Raw genomic sequence first — 16,791 nt, forward strand, 5'->3', positions numbered from 1 at the left:
ATCGTGGGAAGGAGACAAGGTGAAGAAGAGTGCAAGAAAACTGAGCGGATGTCAGAAGAGAACTTGCTAAAGAAGACCAAAAAAAAAAAAAAAAAATTGGAGGTGGGGCCGGTCAAGAGGGGAGAGAGAGTGAGGGGCAGGTGGAGCATGCAAGTGGGAGTTACGGAGCCAGGACAGGGACGCCCGGGGTTTGGGGCCAGCGACCGGGAGGCAGCAAGTACTTGGGAGACCGATGTCAGGGGAGTCGGGGATGGGCGGGAAGCTTAAGACCCGTTCCGGGATATCGGGGCGAGGAATCCAGGCCAATGCCCGAGCGCAGAGGACACAGGGCTCTTACCGGTAGTTTGGGGCTGACCTCGCCCTTGCAAAAGTGGCAGAAAAACCGGTGCGCGGCAACCGCGGCGCCCGCGCCGGCCCCGGCCGCCGAGGCCTCCGCCATTTTTCTCTTTCGCCGCGGCCGTCCGAGAGGGCGGCCGGCCGGTCGCTCTCCAGGTCGCTACCTCCCAGCTGCTGTCGCCGCCTCTGCCGCCGCGCCGCCGCCGCCGCTTCCTCAGTGCTGCCAGCCGCTCCAGAGCCAGCGCGGGTCACGTGAGTTCGCCCGGCCCACAGAGGCGGCGGCGCAGACTGCAACCTCGAGGCCCGCCTCCCAGCACCAAAGAGGTGCAGGAAAGAGAGTCCGCCCGCCGCGGCCCGCCCGCCGGCTCCTCAAACAGCCCTTCGCCGGTCCTCCAATCGCCCAGCGAGAAGAAAGAAAGAGCGTCCCCGGAAACCACCGAAACGCTGGGGTAGAGCGGCACATGTTTTGCCTCTTTGCCGGTCCTCCTCCGTGGCCGTGCTCCTGCGGAAAAGGACCTTGGGCTCCCCCTCTGCCCGGGCGGCCAGCGGGAGCTGTACGAAGCTGCAGTGGGGAAGTCGGCGACGTTACGTGGCATTGACCCAGAGGTTAGTGGAAAACGCGGTCTGAACGAGGTGGCCCTGTCTCTGGACCCAGGGACCCAGTCCGGGACAGGAACCTGAAGTAAAGAAATGAAGAGCCAGGAGCCGGGCTCCTTGGAAACACTTTCCGGGGATGGCAGAGGGTCTGGGGATTCTTCCCCAAAGACCTGTGGATGGGGATAGTGAGACTGAAAGGCAAAGTCTTGGCTTCTGAGGAATTGGGAGAAATAAATGAACAAACCAGTGTTTGATAGCACTTGTGATAATAAGGAAGTGATTATACAGTGGACTATGTCTGTTTCTCTTTGTGTATACTTTGTCAAGGAATAGAAATTTCAGAATTAAATACTGCCCTGCCAACAACATACTTCATCCCCTATTTGAAACACCCTGTTGAGAAGCTCTCATTTACCTCTTAGTTTATTTTGCAAAGTTGTCATTGCCTGTTCAGTCCCAATAGTCTGTGAATAGTGGCCTTAATTCTCCCAAACAATGAAGTATAGAATCTAAGGTCTGTTGACAGATCGCAAAACCATCTACATCCGATCTTTAAAGAAAACTAGAATCACACATGATCCCATAAAGATAAACTTGATATATAGTCTTCCAGTCTTTTTTTTCATGCATACGTGTGGGGCTATTTCCACAGTAATTGAACTTTCCCCTACATTTTGCTTTGTAATGAACAATTTTCTACACTAATACATATTATACTTTATTGTGAATGTTGGCATAGTATTCCATTATATGAGTATACCATAATTTATTGAAATAATCACTTATGAGGTTGTTTCCAGAATATTGGTATTCTAAAGTGACATGTTTTTATTATTCCCTTGGAACAGAATATCCAAAACAAAAGTATTAGGTCAAAGATGTGCAAGATTTTAAGGCTTTTGATATATCTACTGTCAAATTGCTCTCCAGAAAGTACATGAATTTACACTCAGCAGCTCTACTCCCAACATAAAAGAAAAACTTCCCATCATACCATCTTTTTCTTTTTTTCCTAGCTCTGAGACTCCTCAGCACAATGACTCAAGCAGAAATTAAACTGTGTTCTTTGTTGCTGCAAGAGCATTTTGGAGAGATCGTAGAAAAAATTGGAGTCCACCTAATCAGAACTGGCAGCCAGCCACTAAGAGTTATTGCCCATGACACAGGAACATCGTTGGATCAGGTATGTTTGGATCACAGTAATTTGCTTCCATTTCATTAATTTCTTTAACCTACCTTTGAATATTGTTACTCCCCACCCCACAAAATGGAAAAGAAAGCAAAGTCTGTGCTAGGATCAGAATAGTGTTATCTGGGAGGGGAAAGATGATGAGACATAGTGCCCAGGGTTCTGCTTCTCAAAGTGGCTCATCGTGGCTTCTGAGGCAAATCTTTGCTCCTCCTATGCCATATGCCATACTTCATTTATTCATGAGTCTATTAATTTCAGTACTGTGTTTAAGGAATAAGAGTAATAGAGGGGATGGGACTTCCCTGGTGGCGCGGTGGTTAAGAATCCGCCTGTTAATGCCGGGGACATGGGTTCGAGCCTTGGTCCGGGAAGATCCCACATGCTGCGGAGCAATAACGCCCATGCGCCACAACTACTGAGCCTGTGCTCTAGACCCCGCAAGCCACAACTGCCGAGCCCGCATGCTGCAACCACTGAAGCCCATGAGCCTAAAGCCCGCTCACCACAACGAAGAGTAACCCCCGCTCACTGCAACTAGAGAAAGCCCACGTGCAGCAGGAAGACCCAAATGCAGCCCAAAATTAATTAATTAATTAATTTTAAAAAAATAACAGAGGGGAAGTAAATTGTACTTTGAAAGATAAAGATCAGAGGAAATATGAGTATCATAGCAAGGACTCTTCCTGATTTCTTCCATTGACATTCGCTTCTTATTAGCTATTCCAATGGAGAGAGGGAAGACACACAGAGATTCCAGCCATCTCCTGATGTTTAGGAAATGTTGGACAAAAATTGCCAGCAATAATTAGCTGCATCTTCAGATTTTTCTTCTCTTTCTTCTGTGTTTTCTCTAGGTAAAAAAAGCCCTTTGTGTCCTCATCCAGCATAACCTGGTGATATATCAGGTGCACAAACGTGGTGTGGTAGAGTATGAAGCCCAGTGCAGCCGGGTGTTGCGAATGCTTAGGTATCCCCGGTACATCTATACTGCCAAAACACTGTACAGTGACACTGGAGAGCTGATTGTTGAGGAGCTCCTGTTGAATGGCAAGATGGCAATGTCAGCTGTCGTGAAGAAAGTAGCAGATCGGCTCACAGAGACTATGGAGGGTCAGTACTGTATCCACAGCTGTTAGCAAAAGCATAGATTGGCTGGCTGCAGGAGAGGACCCTTAGCTATCTGAGGCCATCTCACTTGCCTCTTTCCTCCTGTCGTACAGATGGCAAGACCATGGACTATGCTGAGGTCTCAAACACATTTGTGCGACTAGCAGACACACACTTCGTGCAGCGTTGCCCCTTGGTTCCTGCCACTGAGAATTCAGACCCTGGGCCACCGCCACCTGCCCCCACTCTTGTCATCAATGAAAAGGACATGTACCTGGTTCCTAAACTGAGCTTGATAGGTAAGGAATCTTGGCCCCTAGATCTGTGATTTGACCTAATTGTAGATTCTTCCTTAATGATTGTTAAATGAATGACTCAATCAATTAAGCAGTCACCAAGGATTTACTCTATGCCAGATACTGTGGTATAAAGAGATGAAAAAACAATTATGTTCCTTGCCCTTATGGGGCTTAAGTCTGGTATAGGAGGCTTACATTAATCAAATAGCCTGATGGATATATAACTAACAAACTGCGATAAGTACTATGAAGGTAAAATATGGGGTGTTATGAAAATATATAACAGGGGACCAAATTTACCTGGGGATTTGGGCACATGCTTCTTTGAGAAAGTGGCATTTGAACTAAGATTTGAAGCAAAAGTAGGAGCCAACCAGTGAGGTAAGGTATGAAGGGGTACAGAGGATAAGCATTTTTGGCAAAGGGAATAGTATGTAGTGAGGAAAAAAATAGGAATTTGAGAAAGTAAAAGAAGATTGATATAGTTAAAGTACAGTGAGGAAAGGAAAGAGAGCCGTAAGTTAAGGTTAGACAGACAATTAGGGGCTAGATCATGCAAGACCTTGTAAAGCACCTGTTCTTTATCCTAAGAGCAAAAAGGAAAACTACTAAAGGATTTTAAAGGAAGTAACATGATCTAATTTGCATTTTTTAAATATGTTTCTATCTGTAGAAAGGATGGGGCAATTTTTCACAAACCAGTGAAAAATTAGACATAGGAGGGGTGAGGAAGACAGAAATCAAGAATGACATCTGTGTGCCTGGCTTGAGTATGTGGGAGGACGATGGTACCATTCACTGTAAGAGGAAGCATTGGAGCAGGAGCAGTTTGAGAAAGAAAGACTATGAATTTCTTTTTGAACTTGTTGAGTTTCAGATGACTTCATCATTAACTCGAATTTCTTGTAGTTCCTCAGTCTCCTCAACATCTCTAACCTAGAGGTAGCTACAGATGTCTTTGGGATAGAGACACCTGCTTTCACCTTCGGTCATTTCCTGTTATCATATGAGATGTAGGCTAACTGTGCAACTGTTTTGTTTGGCAGGGAAAGGTAAAAGGAGGAGATCATCTGACGAAGATGCAACTGGGGAGCCCAAGGCCAAGAGACCAAAACATAACACAGATAACAAAGAGGTAATGAGGCTTCTTGGTTAGGAGTCCTCACCCTGAGGCAAGCCAGAAAGAGCACTAAGATGACAAGCCCCAAAAGAACTTAAACGTTCTTGGGTCGAGAAGTAGTAGGATTATGAACTTCATTAAATATTGGCCAGGGATAGACTAACAAAGAGTGAACTCTGTTGCTGTGTCCCTTCTGAGGCTTGACTTACTTCAGTCATTGGAAAGAGGTAATAGATTAGGCAGAAAAATGGCCTAGAAAAAGTTTAAATTGGTCAGTATGACTGGACCATAGAGACCCATGGGGATGAGTGGTGATAAATGAGTTTAGAAAGATATGTATAGGCCTGAGCTCTTATATTCAAATGCCTTCTCAGCATCCCTGTAAAAACGTCTAATAAGCATCTCAAAAGTAGTATGGTTAAAACAGAGTAATTGATTTCCTGCTCCCAGATATCTACTCCTCCCTCCTAAGCTTTCCTCATCTTAGTAAGGGACACCACCAAGGCCAACCACCCAGGACACCATTTGCTTAGGCCAAAGTCCTAGGAGCCATCTGATCTCACAGTAAAACCTGTCAACCCAATTTCTAAAAATAATTGAAATCCAACTATTTCTTATCGTTTCCGCTGCCATCACCCGAGTCCAAACCATTATCACTGTAGTCAAGACTTTGCCAACACTCTCCTAAGTGGTCTCCCTACTTGCATTCATACCTACTTAAGAGCCAAAATGACTTTCTAAATTGTTGTTTTTTAAAAATCCCAACACATCACTGATTTTTGACTCCTTTAATAGCTTCCCATTACTCTTAGAAGAAATCCAGTTCTTTACTATGGATTATGAAGCCTTACATGAGCTGGGTCTTTACATGATCTGCTGGAGACAAGGCTCTCCAACCTCAGCTCTTCCTACTCTGTCATTCACTATGTTCCAGCTTCTATCATTTTTTCCATCCTTTAAATGTATCATACTCTTCCTAGTCTTCAGGCTTTTGCCCTTAGGATTTCTTCTGCTTCAAATACTTTTCCCTCAGATCTTCATGTAGTTGCCTCTTTTTCATCATTCCAATCTCAGCTCAAATGCTACTTTCTTAGAGCTCAAGCACCATTGCCCACCCTCTACTCCAGTCTCTACCACATTTTCACATTTCATCTTCACAGCATTTATAAGTAGCTGAAATTACTTATTATTTGTACAAGTGTTTGTCTCTGTACTCCCAATAGACTATAAACTCTTTAAGGACAATATCTTGTCCCTGGCACCTGGAATACTCGCAAGACATCAATAAATATTTCTTGATTGACTAACTAAGAAGTTTGGACTTTATCCTGAAGACAATGGGGAGCCATTGATGAATTTTAGGCAGGTGAACGAAGTGGCTAGATTTACATTTTAGAAATATTACCATAGTATAGTGGTTTATAACTTGTACAACTCCATGGATGCATTTCAGAGAGTCCACCTGTACTATGTGCATTTTTCTATAGAGCACTCCATAGCTTTCTTCAGATTCTTCAGGGGAACTGTGAGCCCAAAAGGTAAAAAGAAGCACTGCTCTATGAGAAATGGGGAGAACGATGCAAAAGGAACAAGATTAAATGCAGAAAACCCAGTTGCCCTTTTTTATAGTGTCCACTATATGAAAAAGAAAAACGAAAACCAGTTAGGAGGCTACTGTAGTAATCCAGGTGAGCCAAGATTAGAGCCTGAAATAAGGTAATGACAGGATAAAGAAAAGTAGACTTCTGATTAATATAAAGAATAGATAGGGGCTTCCCTGGTGGTGCAGTGGTTAAGAATCCCCCTGCCAATGCAGGGGACATGGGTTCAAGCCCTGGTCCTGGAAGATCCCACATGCCATGGAGCAAATAAGCCCATGCACCACAACTACTGAGCCTGCACTCTAGAGCCCACGAGCCACAACTGCTGAAGCCCACGCGCTTAGAGCCCGTGCTCTGCAACAAGAGAAGCCACCGCAATGAGAAGCCTGTGCACTGCAACAAAGAGTAGCCCCCACTCGCCGCAACTAGAGAAAGCCCACTTGCAGCAACGAAGACCCAACACAGCCAAAAATAAATAAATAAATAAAATTTAAAAAAAAAAGAATAGATAGAACTGGGTAATTGGATAGTAGATGAGGGAGAGCAAGGGGTTAGGGATGATATTCAAGTTTCTAGCTTAAGAAACTGGGTTGGTTGTAGTGTAGTTAGCTGAAAACTTAAAAGAACAGTTTTAAGGCACAGGTGGAAGTAAGCAGTTGAGTCTATGCACCTGGAGCTTAATAGAGAGTTCTAGAATTAAGTAATAGACTTGGAACAGTTGAAACCTTGAGAGCAGATTAAATCACCTAAGTAGAATAGAGTGAAAAGAAAAGAGGGCTGTGGACAGAACCCTGGGGAACACCAGTATTTATAGATGGGATCTGGAAAAGGAATCTGTGGGGACTGAGGAAGGGTAACCAGAGTGGTTAGAAGGAGCACCAAGAAAGAATGGTGTCATAAAGTCCAAGGGGCCACATAGAGTTAAGGAGAAAATGTCCAACCATGTCATATGCTTTAGAAAGATCAAATAAGATTGGAACTGGACAGTGTTCTTTGAACTTAGCAACAGGTTCCTCAGGGACTTTGGCATTTCAGTGTAATGGTGGAAATGGGTTGAGTAAATCTGTGGATGGGGATACAGCTGGGATGACCAACTCTTTGAGAAGCTCACATTTTTTAAAAATAAAGAAATGTGGTGGGGATGTGTGCACCACGCTGAATGAGTTCTGGCCTAATAGCTTCTATTTGCTCTCTGAAATAGAAGCAAGGTCATCTGCTGAAAGAGAAGGGAGGGGCAAATGGGAGATTTGAGAATACTGGAAAAGAGTTAAAATAGACAAAGATTCAAGGTAAGCAAAGAGAATCTGTTTGAAGTTGGGGGTTGTGAATTTGTCATTGTGGAGGCACTAAATCCACATGGTTGAATGGTTTTTTCCTCCAACCAATTTACTTGCTACTATATAGGAAAAGAAACCTTGAACAGTTAAATCCAAGCTTCTCACTAGAAAACGCTTCATTGTATCTAAATGTCTCTAATCTTTTTCTCCTCCTCAGCCCATTCCAGATGATGGGATTTATTGGCAGGCCAACCTTGACAGATTCCACCAGCACTTCCGTGACCAAGGCATTGTCAGTGCAGTTGCCAACAGGATGGACCAGGTGATATCTAAGTGGGTGGGACAGTGGCTATCAGGAATATTCACTTATTTGCAGATGTGGCCATTGGCATATAGCCAAAGCCAGCACAGCAGAGTGAATTCTGATTTCCAGTTCACTTTTCAAACCCAGACCAGCAGCGAGATTGTGCGGACCATGCTCCGGATGAGTGAGATTACCACTTCCTCTAGTGCCCCCTTCACCCAGCCATTGTCTTCCAACGAGGTGAGCTTCATGTTCTTGTACTAGTTTTCTGACAGGCTCTTGGATATAATAATTAGTATACATAGAGCCTGCAATTAGGTTGAGGTCTGAACCTTGAAAGGAGGGGTTTTTGCTATTTGAGGAGGTACGGGGATTATTCTCAGGTGGTAGGTACTGCAATATTTGGTCTCTTGGGAATTCAACCTTTAAAAACCTAAACCATTACCTTAGTCAAAGTATAAGTAATTCTTATTTTATTTTTAATTTATTTTATTGAAGTATAGTTGATTTACAATGTTGTGTTCATTTCTGCTGTGTAGCAAAGTGATTCAGTTATACATATATACGTTCTTTTCCATATTCTTTTCCATTATGGTTTATCACAGGATATTGAATATAATTCCATGTGCTATACAGTAGGACCTTGTTGTTTATCCATTCTGTATATAATAGTTTACATCTGCTAATCCCAAACTCCCAATCCATTCCTTCCCCACCCACCTCCCCCTTGGCAACCACAAGTGTGTTCTCTATGTCTATGAGTCTGTTTCTATTCGTAGATAAGTTCATTTGTGTCATATTTTAGATTCCACATAGAAGTGATACTGTATGGTATTTGTCTTTCTGACTTCATTTAGTATGATAATCTCAAGGTCCATCCATGGTTGAGTAGTATTTCATTGTGTGTGTATAAATATATATATATATATATGTGTATATATATATATATATATATATATATATATATATATATATATATGGTATAAGTTATTCTTAATTGTTCCAAGAATCCACTGTTTGGAATCTGAGCCTTTGTGCTCAGGACATTATATGGCCCCTTATATTATTTTTCAATTATTTTGTATATTTTAAATTTGTTTTAAATGCTTTGTTTATTAAGTTTTGTTTATTGAAAAATCAATATTTCAAATGTTTTATTTGTAATTATACTAATGTTTTGTAATTATACTAATATTTATCCACATTAAATATAGTTACTATATTTTTATATTATTAAAAATTTTTTTAACTTACTATATAACAAAATTTAAATACAAGTTTTTTTCTGATGACAAAAGTAATTACATGACCTGTATTCAAACGGCATAGAAATGTATAATTTTTTTAAACTTGTAGTTCCCCAAACTTTCAGGAATGCCAGGCATGCTCTATATCTTGCAGATGGTAGTTATGTGGGTATATACAATTGTCAGTACTCATCAAACTGTACCCTTAAGATCTGTGCTTCTTGTATGTAACATACCCCAGTTTAAATAAATATATAGTTTTGCATAATCCCAGCCCCAGAGATCCTTGTCAGTAGTTTGGTACATATCTTTATTCAGACTTTTTTATATGTATAGTCTCACATAAATGTAGATATATATATTTTTTAATTAATTTATTTATTTATGGCTGTGTTGGGTCTTCGTTTCTGTGCGAGGGCTTTCTCTAGTTGTGGCAAGCGGGGACCACTCTTCATCGCGGTGCACGGGCCTCTCACTATCTTGGCCTCTCTTGTTGTGGAGCACAGGCTCCAGACGCGCAGGCTCAGTAGTTGTGGCTCACAGGCCCGGTTGCTCCGTGGCATGTGGGATCTTCCCAGACAAGGGCTCGAACCCGTGTCCCCTGCATTGGCAGGCAGATTCTCAACCACTGCGCCACCAGGGAAGCCCTATATTTTTTAACAACAAAAAAATATGGGGTTATACTCTATGTACTGTTCTAACTAGCTTCTTTCATATGACAGTATATGTAAACTTTCTTTTCATGTCAGTATTTTTAGATCTGCCTCATTCTTTATAATTGCCGTATCATATTCCACTTAATGGCCATGATGTACTTTATTTTAATGAATTCCTTATTACTGGACATGCGAATTGTTTCTAGTTTTTTACTGTTACCAACAATGCTGCTGTGCTTTTGGACATTTTTATACTTGTGATATCTAAAATTAGAACATCTTTATTTCAGCAATGTCAGCAGTTCTAAGTTCACAGACCCATTTTCACTGTTTCTTTTGCTCCATAGATCTTCAGATCCCTACCTGTTGGCTATAACATCTCTAAGCAAGTTCTTGATCAGTATCTCACTCTGCTGGCAGATGATCCAGTAAGTCTTTTTCTTTTTTCTGCTGTATTTACGATTAATTTTTGCCTGCTATCAGTCTTCTGTAGCCTCATTCTCTACCTAGCCAGCTCAGACAATTTCTCTACCATCATCTGATAGGAGGGCTTCCTGCTGCAGACTCTTGGCCAGATTTGCTCTTTTGGAAACAGGATCACTGGACTTTCCATTCAGATAACACACGCGCTCTTTTTTTCTCTTTTCTTTTTTTTTAATAGCTTGAGTTTGTTGGAAAGTCTGGCGACAGTGGTGGAGGAATGTATGTCATCAGTATCCTTATGGGTGGTTATTTCCTTACAGTCAGGCAGCGTGAACTATGAAACAGAATGGTGACTTAGAAAAGATTTGATGATATTAGTATACTAAGTAAGTTAGAAAATTGAACTAAAACATTGATGATAAAGAAGTGAAAGGGACTTTTAACTAACCAAATTTTAGTTAAGCAAAACTCTGACTTAAGCACCTTAGTTAATTAAGGTTTCGAAATACTTACATACCATAAATGAGACTAGTGTGAAAAACAAAATAGTATTTAAGTTTTAAATTAAAGACTCAGGAATAAAACTAAGATCACAATGACCAAGCCAAAACATTACGGAGTAACCTTAACCCTCTACATAAAGACCTACATAAGGCTCTAAGATCTCTAGCCACAGCCACTCTGGAGTCGGTCGTACAAGAGAGGTAAGGGGGGGTCACCCTGATTGGGGTTGGGGGTCAGATACTTCCTTTCCACACCCCATTTGAACAAGTGACTTGGTCATTATGTCAGTGACCAATATAGACACACCTTGGCACATCTTGCCCCATTTTCCACTGGACTGCTGGGGATCCCATCTACTACAGCTCTTTACCCTAAATACCCTACTGCTTAATTCCCAGTGATGCCAATTAACCATCCTTCCTAAAACCTTACAAATGCAGGAACTGAGGCATTCAAGTGAGTCAGCAGTTGGTGACTCTTATGATTAGCAGTATTGTCATCAATCTGTGGAGTTATGAAGGAATTCTCTGATTGCTGTTCCTCTCTGGTCCTGTCTCCACACATGGAAACCGAACAAGCACCATCTGTGACTAAGAGCTAAAGCTAATCTACGTCGGCATGCCATTTGCTTTCTTTATTCCTTTACAGATTTGGGTCTCGCTGTGCCAGAATATTCCGTCTAGTTTTACAAAAGAAACACCTGGAACAGAAACAGGTAGAAGACTTTGCAATGATTCCAGCAAAGGAGGCAAAGGATATGCTTTATAAAATGCTCTCAGAAAATTTCATATCACTCCAGGTAACGGTAATCACCAGCCAGCAGAGCTGACCTAGGATGAGAGAAACTCCTGAAGCAAACATTCTGAACCCCAAACAAACTGTATCCAGCTCTGAGACAGAAAAAAAAAAGAGTAACAAAGACATAGCAAGCACTTGAAAGATAACTGTGGAGCTTTAACTGGCCTAGTAAAAAAGAGGCATAGCCAAGAAATTACCCCAGAATCACCCTACCCTCTTTTCTTTAACTCCTAGTCCATGTGATTTGTCCTTTCCTCGAGCCTTAAGTCTATTATAGACTAAATCTACTGGGTCATCACTACATGCAGAGCCGTGTAGTATACCCCATGAGGAAGCAGATAGAAGAGATTTTGGAGTCAGAATCACAGCTCTGCCTCTTACCCAGTTACACTGAGCAAATTACCTACCATCTTTTTTCCCATCTACAAAATGGTGATGGATGGTGGTAACAGAGACAATATGGTTTGTTTTAAGATCAGATACAGTCTACCTGGCACATGAGAGTTGCTTAGGAAATGTTAAGTGCCTTCTCTTTCTTCCCCACTCAGGATGTTGACAGTCAAATGGAAAAAACAGGGCAGCCCAACCCTCCATGTGGCTGATTGTACCATAAATACAGATGCTGTATGACTGGGGAAGAGTGAAAGTATAAGTGAAAGAGAGGGCTGAGTAGCTCCAGGAGGGACAGGTGTTTACTTTGCCAGTTCTGAAGAAAAGTATAAAGTCTTATTTTTCTTTCTATGGACAAATAGGAAATTCCCAAAACACCAGACCATGCCCCATCCAGGACCTTCTATTTATATACTGTGAACATCCTGTCAGCTGCCCGAATGTTGCTGCACAGATGCTACAAGGTAACTCCTCCCCAGTCCATCCACAGTGATGTCTCACCCTCATGCCCCCTTTAGCCATTTTGCCTGAGCTGCTTAAATAGAACTGTGTGCATTTCTTATCTTCTCTCCCCTCAGAGTGTAGCCAACTTGATAGAAAGGAGGCAATTTGAAACCAAAGAAAACAAGTGAGTAACATTTTCAGTTGAGTAATTACATTTTACAAGGCCAAAAGGCTTATGGGGAAACTTCCTATAGAAGTGGAAACCAACAGAGACAATAACAAGTCTGGTTGCACTGAATTATTGGCTTAGGTTGGCATAAAGATGCATTAGTATACACTTCTTTCGTATGTCCCCAGTGAAATAATTTTGCAGATTAAATTTATGAGCAACATATAAACTGGCACCAAACTTTAAGTACAAATGAGAGGCAGCAAGAGTTCCAGGAGTGAAGTCACATTTCTAATTAAGCTTGTAGAAAATGCCCTTCCTTAGAGAGTGACATTATCCACTTTGACCAGGAACATGGTAAAAGGGGGAGCTATGCCCCAGGGCTATGGGATAAAAGAATCTCCAAGGCTAGCGGACATGCCTCAGAGTTGTGTTTGTCTGACAGGCGTCTACTGGAAAAGTCTCAGAGGGTGGAAGCCATCATTGCATCTATGCAGGCTACAGGTGCAGAGGAGGCACAGCTACAAGAAATAGAGGAGATGATCACAGCCCCTGAACGCCAGCAGCTAGAGACCCTGAAACGTAATGTCAACAAGTAAGCATCATAAACTTCAAACGTATGTTTCAAAATACCTTGCAGACAAATCCATCTTGATATCCTCCTACCCCTCCAACTTAAGGTGAGGAAACCGAAACTCACTCTCTTCTTCCCCACCTCAATTAACAGAATTTAATCCACCTATTTCCCTAAGCTAAAAACTCTGAAGACATGTTCAGCTCCTCCTCGCTCACCAGCCGCCCCCCACCTACACACACACTCTCTCATTCACCAAAGCTGCTGATTTTACTTCAATAATGTGTCCCAAATCTGGCCTTTCATCTTGCTTCCCATGCAGGCCCTCCTCACCTCTTTGCCAAACCTTTGCAAATCACCTCCTGCTTCAAACCATTTCTATAATGCTTTCACAGTTAGTATCTTTAAAGTGATTGACAACATCACTCTTCTGCTTTAAATGCTATATTGACTCCTTGTTTACAGTATAAAGACCAGACTCCTTGGCGTAACATATAAGGCCTTTCACAGTCTCATAACAGCCTATCTCTTCATCCTCATTTCCTTTCACTGCTCACCACTGACCTTCATAGGGATTGCTTTGAATCTGTAGATCACTCTGTGGAGTATTGCTTTCTTAATGATACTAAATCTTCCAACTCATGAACATGGAAGGTCTTTCCATTTACTTAGATCTTCCTTTGTCTCTTTCAATGAGTTTTGTCGTTTTTGGTATTCGTCTGGCACTTTTTTGTTAGATTTATTCCTAAGCAATTGTTTTAGTGTTTCTTTTTTTTTTTTTTTTGCGGTACACGGGCCTCTCACTGTTGAGGCCTCTCCCGTTGCGGAGCACAGGCTCTGGACGCGCAGGCTCAGCGGCCATGGCTCACGGGCCCAGCCGCTCTGCGGCATGTGGGATCTTCCCGGACTGGGGCATGAACCCATGTCCCCTGCATCGGCAGGCAGACTCTCAACCACTGTGCCACCAGGGAAGCCCATGTTTTAGTGTTTTCTTAAATTTCATTTTTGAATTGTTCATTACCAGTGTATAGAAACAGAACTGATTTTTGTGTTTTGATTTTATATCCTATAATTTTGCTAAATTCATTTATTAGCTGTGGTAGGTTTTTTGTGGATCCTTTGAGCTTTTTCTGTATATAAGATCATGTCATCTGTGAATTAGAAGTAGCTTTACTTCTCCCTTTTCAATCTGGATGCCTTTTATTTGTTTTTCTTGTCTAATTTCCAGACTGGAACTTCCAGTAAAATGTTGAATGGAAGTAACAGCAGACATCTTGTCTTGTTCCTGATCACAGGAGGAAAGCTTTGTCTTTCACCACGAAGTATGATGCTAGCTGTGGGTTTTTCATAGATGGCTTTTATCAGGTTGATGAAGTGCTCCCTTCTGTTCCTAATCACTTTAAGCCTTAGCCACTCTCAGCTTCTATTTTAAAACACACTAGGTCCTTCTACACCTATGCCTTTAACATGTGCTATCTTCCTCCTCATTGCAAGTTAGAATGTAACTTCTCCTGGGACAGAGCCCTTATCTTTTGAATCCTCAGCAATTTCCACAGTACCTGGCACATAAGAGATGCTCAGTAAGTGGGAGGAATGATCTATTGGTTCTCTTGCTTTCTACCCAGTACTTTCAGGGGTAACCAAGCAATTCTCCATGACCACACCCAGTCCAGCCTCTAATCTTAAATATGCTAATGAATGTTCAGTGTGGGCAAATGCTTTCACTTTTTCACTCAGGTTGGATGCCTGTGAGATCCAGGTGGATGAAACCATCTTCCTGCTGGAGTCATACATCGAGAGCACCGTGAAGAGACAATGACCCAGAAGAAGAGTCTTCCTCAGAAGATCTGAGGGGATTGGAAGGAAGAATAAAGGAGGTGCCTAGATGCATTCTTTGCAGTAGGATAAGTTCCAGATTCTTGTACTGAAACCCTCTCTCTATCCCTACCACCCAGAATACACTAGAAAGAGTTTGACATATTTTTTTAAGTTTGCTGATCCTGTTTTAGAATCATCACTATATTCTACCCTCATCAAATCTTGGCAGGGGAAAGAACCTTAAATCAACTAGATTAATCATCTATCAGATGCATCAGTTCCCACCAAGAAGTCAGCTAAGGCTGTGTTTGAACATCCCTGACAGTGAGAAAAACTTCTTCCTAAGCTGTTCGTTCCATTTTCAAAAGGCTACACCTGTTCTTTACTTTGTTAAACTGTAATCTTAAATACACACACACACACACACACACACACACACACACACACAATGTAGGGAATGTGAAAGACTACCACAGAGGGGGGATAAATCTATTTTCAGGGCTAGCAGGTGGTTTGGCCCAAGCAGTCACACTAGAATCTATGGATAAAAGTTCCATTTGCCAGCTCTGGGCTTCTAACACATCTGAAATTATGTATGTGAAACACTTAGCACAATGCCCGGCATGTGGTAAGCACTCAATAAATCACTGCCTTCCTCTTCACCATGGTTCCTAAAAACTGGCAATTCTAACTTCTCTCTCCTAGTACCATGGATAGATGACTAAACTAGTTGACATAATTTGTCCCAGCAGCTTCAGTTTCATTTAAAGCAGGAGTTGTTTTATAATCTCTTTAGTTTCCTCTTACCAATGTTAGTTCTAATTCATTAAACATTTGAATGCCAATTAATTACCAGCCACTATACTAGATATAATATACAAAGATAAATACAATACCATCTCTGCCTTCAAGGCACTTACCATCATTTACCGAGCACCAGTTATGTGCCCGGTATGTCCCCAGGCCTTGGGGATGCAAAGATGAAGAGCCTTGAGCATACAGCCTAGTGGAGGGAGACAAATAAGTACAAGGAAGTGTTGGGGGGCTATAGTGGGAAAGTATCATGTACAGAGGCAATGGGGAAAAGGGTCAGGCAGGAAAGGGAGCATAGAGAAGGTGACACAATCCGTATTTTGAAAGATGGGGATTTGCCAGGTGGAAGGGAAAAAGGATCCCAGAGGGAAGCAGAGCCTGTTTCTTGAGGGAACAGAGAATAACATGTGACTGAAAAACAGGGCATAAGTCCTACCAGAATTGACAGGCAGGGGCAAGGACTGGTGGGTACTTGCTACGCTGTGTTAAGTAGCTTATCCTGAGAGCAGTGGGAAGCAAAATGAGCAGATTTGTATTTTAGAAAGATCACTCTGGCCGCACTGTAGAGAATGAATTGGTGGAGGCAGGACTATTTAAAGACTTGTAATAGTATCTCAGGCAGAATATGAGGAAGGCTTGAACTGGGCAGTGGTGGCTGGAGATTAAGACATGGATTTGAGAAAGTTTAAGGAAGTAGAACCTGCTGCACTTGGTTGCCATTTGAGTGAAAAGAAAGGGAAGGTGGGACTTCCCTGGTGTTCAGTTATTAAGAATCTGCCTTCCAATGCAGGGGACGCCGGCTCCATCCCTGGTGGGGGAACTAAGATCCCACATGCTGGGGCAACTAGGCCCCTGGCGCTCTGGAGCCTGCATGCCACAACTATAGAGAAGCCCACAGGCGGCAACAAAAGATCCCACATGCTGCAACTAAGACCCCACACAACCATAAATAAATTAAACGAGAAAAAAGGGAAGGTGTCAAAAATGTTTCTTGGGTGTCTGGCTAAGAGACAGGTGTAATTCACTAACTGGAGATGTTACCTGCTATAACAGATAGGTGTGCAGAGTGCCATGGAGGGGTGCTTATAGTTCCGCCCATGGCTGGTGGGAGATGACACGTGA

At 42.3% G+C, this 16,791-nt stretch overlaps 2 protein-coding genes across 6 annotated transcripts in view; one reads left to right on the forward strand and one right to left on the reverse strand.

Moving 5' to 3' along the window:
- RNF115 (ring finger protein 115) overlaps window positions 1–689 on the reverse strand; it is a 65,918-nt gene extending 65,229 nt beyond the window's left edge. The window contains exon 1 of one of the 2 annotated variants that reach the window (XM_060090415.1): window positions 338–689. In XM_060090415.1, coding sequence (XP_059946398.1) covers window positions 338–439 — 102 coding nt within the window. In that variant the 5' untranslated portion in view covers window positions 440–689. The remainder of the gene's footprint in view (window positions 1–337) is intronic. The other variant, XM_060090416.1, reaches the window with a different exon arrangement.
- On the forward strand, window positions 624–16,638 carry POLR3C (RNA polymerase III subunit C). 4 transcript variants are annotated; one of them, XR_009531162.1, is made up of 15 exons: window positions 624–942; window positions 1,950–2,116; window positions 2,980–3,235; window positions 3,346–3,531; window positions 4,578–4,666; window positions 7,747–8,073; window positions 10,084–10,164; window positions 10,398–10,449; window positions 10,803–10,863; window positions 11,312–11,462; window positions 12,214–12,315; window positions 12,430–12,479; window positions 12,910–13,059; window positions 14,776–14,915; window positions 16,460–16,638. XR_009531162.1 is itself a non-coding variant. In XM_060090409.1 (15 exons), the coding sequence occupies exons 2-15, from the start codon at window positions 1,970–1,972 to the stop codon at window positions 14,855–14,857; spliced, it is 1,623 nt and encodes a 540-aa protein (XP_059946392.1). In that variant the 5' UTR covers window positions 625–942; window positions 1,950–1,969; the 3' UTR covers window positions 14,858–16,423. The 4 variants fall into 4 exon arrangements, 3 of the variants coding, with proteins under 3 accessions (XP_059946391.1, XP_059946392.1, XP_059946393.1); XM_060090409.1 differs by lacking the exon at window positions 16,460–16,638 and having other exon boundaries at window positions 625–942; window positions 7,747–7,851; window positions 7,963–8,073; window positions 14,776–16,423; XM_060090410.1 differs by lacking the exon at window positions 16,460–16,638 and having other exon boundaries at window positions 626–942; window positions 7,747–7,851; window positions 7,981–8,073; window positions 14,776–16,422.
- The last annotated feature ends 153 nt before the right edge of the window (window positions 16,639–16,791 follow it).

The sequence above is a fragment of the Mesoplodon densirostris genome, chromosome 2 (assembly GCF_025265405.1).
Source record: "Mesoplodon densirostris isolate mMesDen1 chromosome 2, mMesDen1 primary haplotype, whole genome shotgun sequence".
Classification (NCBI taxonomy): Eukaryota; Metazoa; Chordata; class Mammalia; order Artiodactyla; family Ziphiidae; genus Mesoplodon; species Mesoplodon densirostris.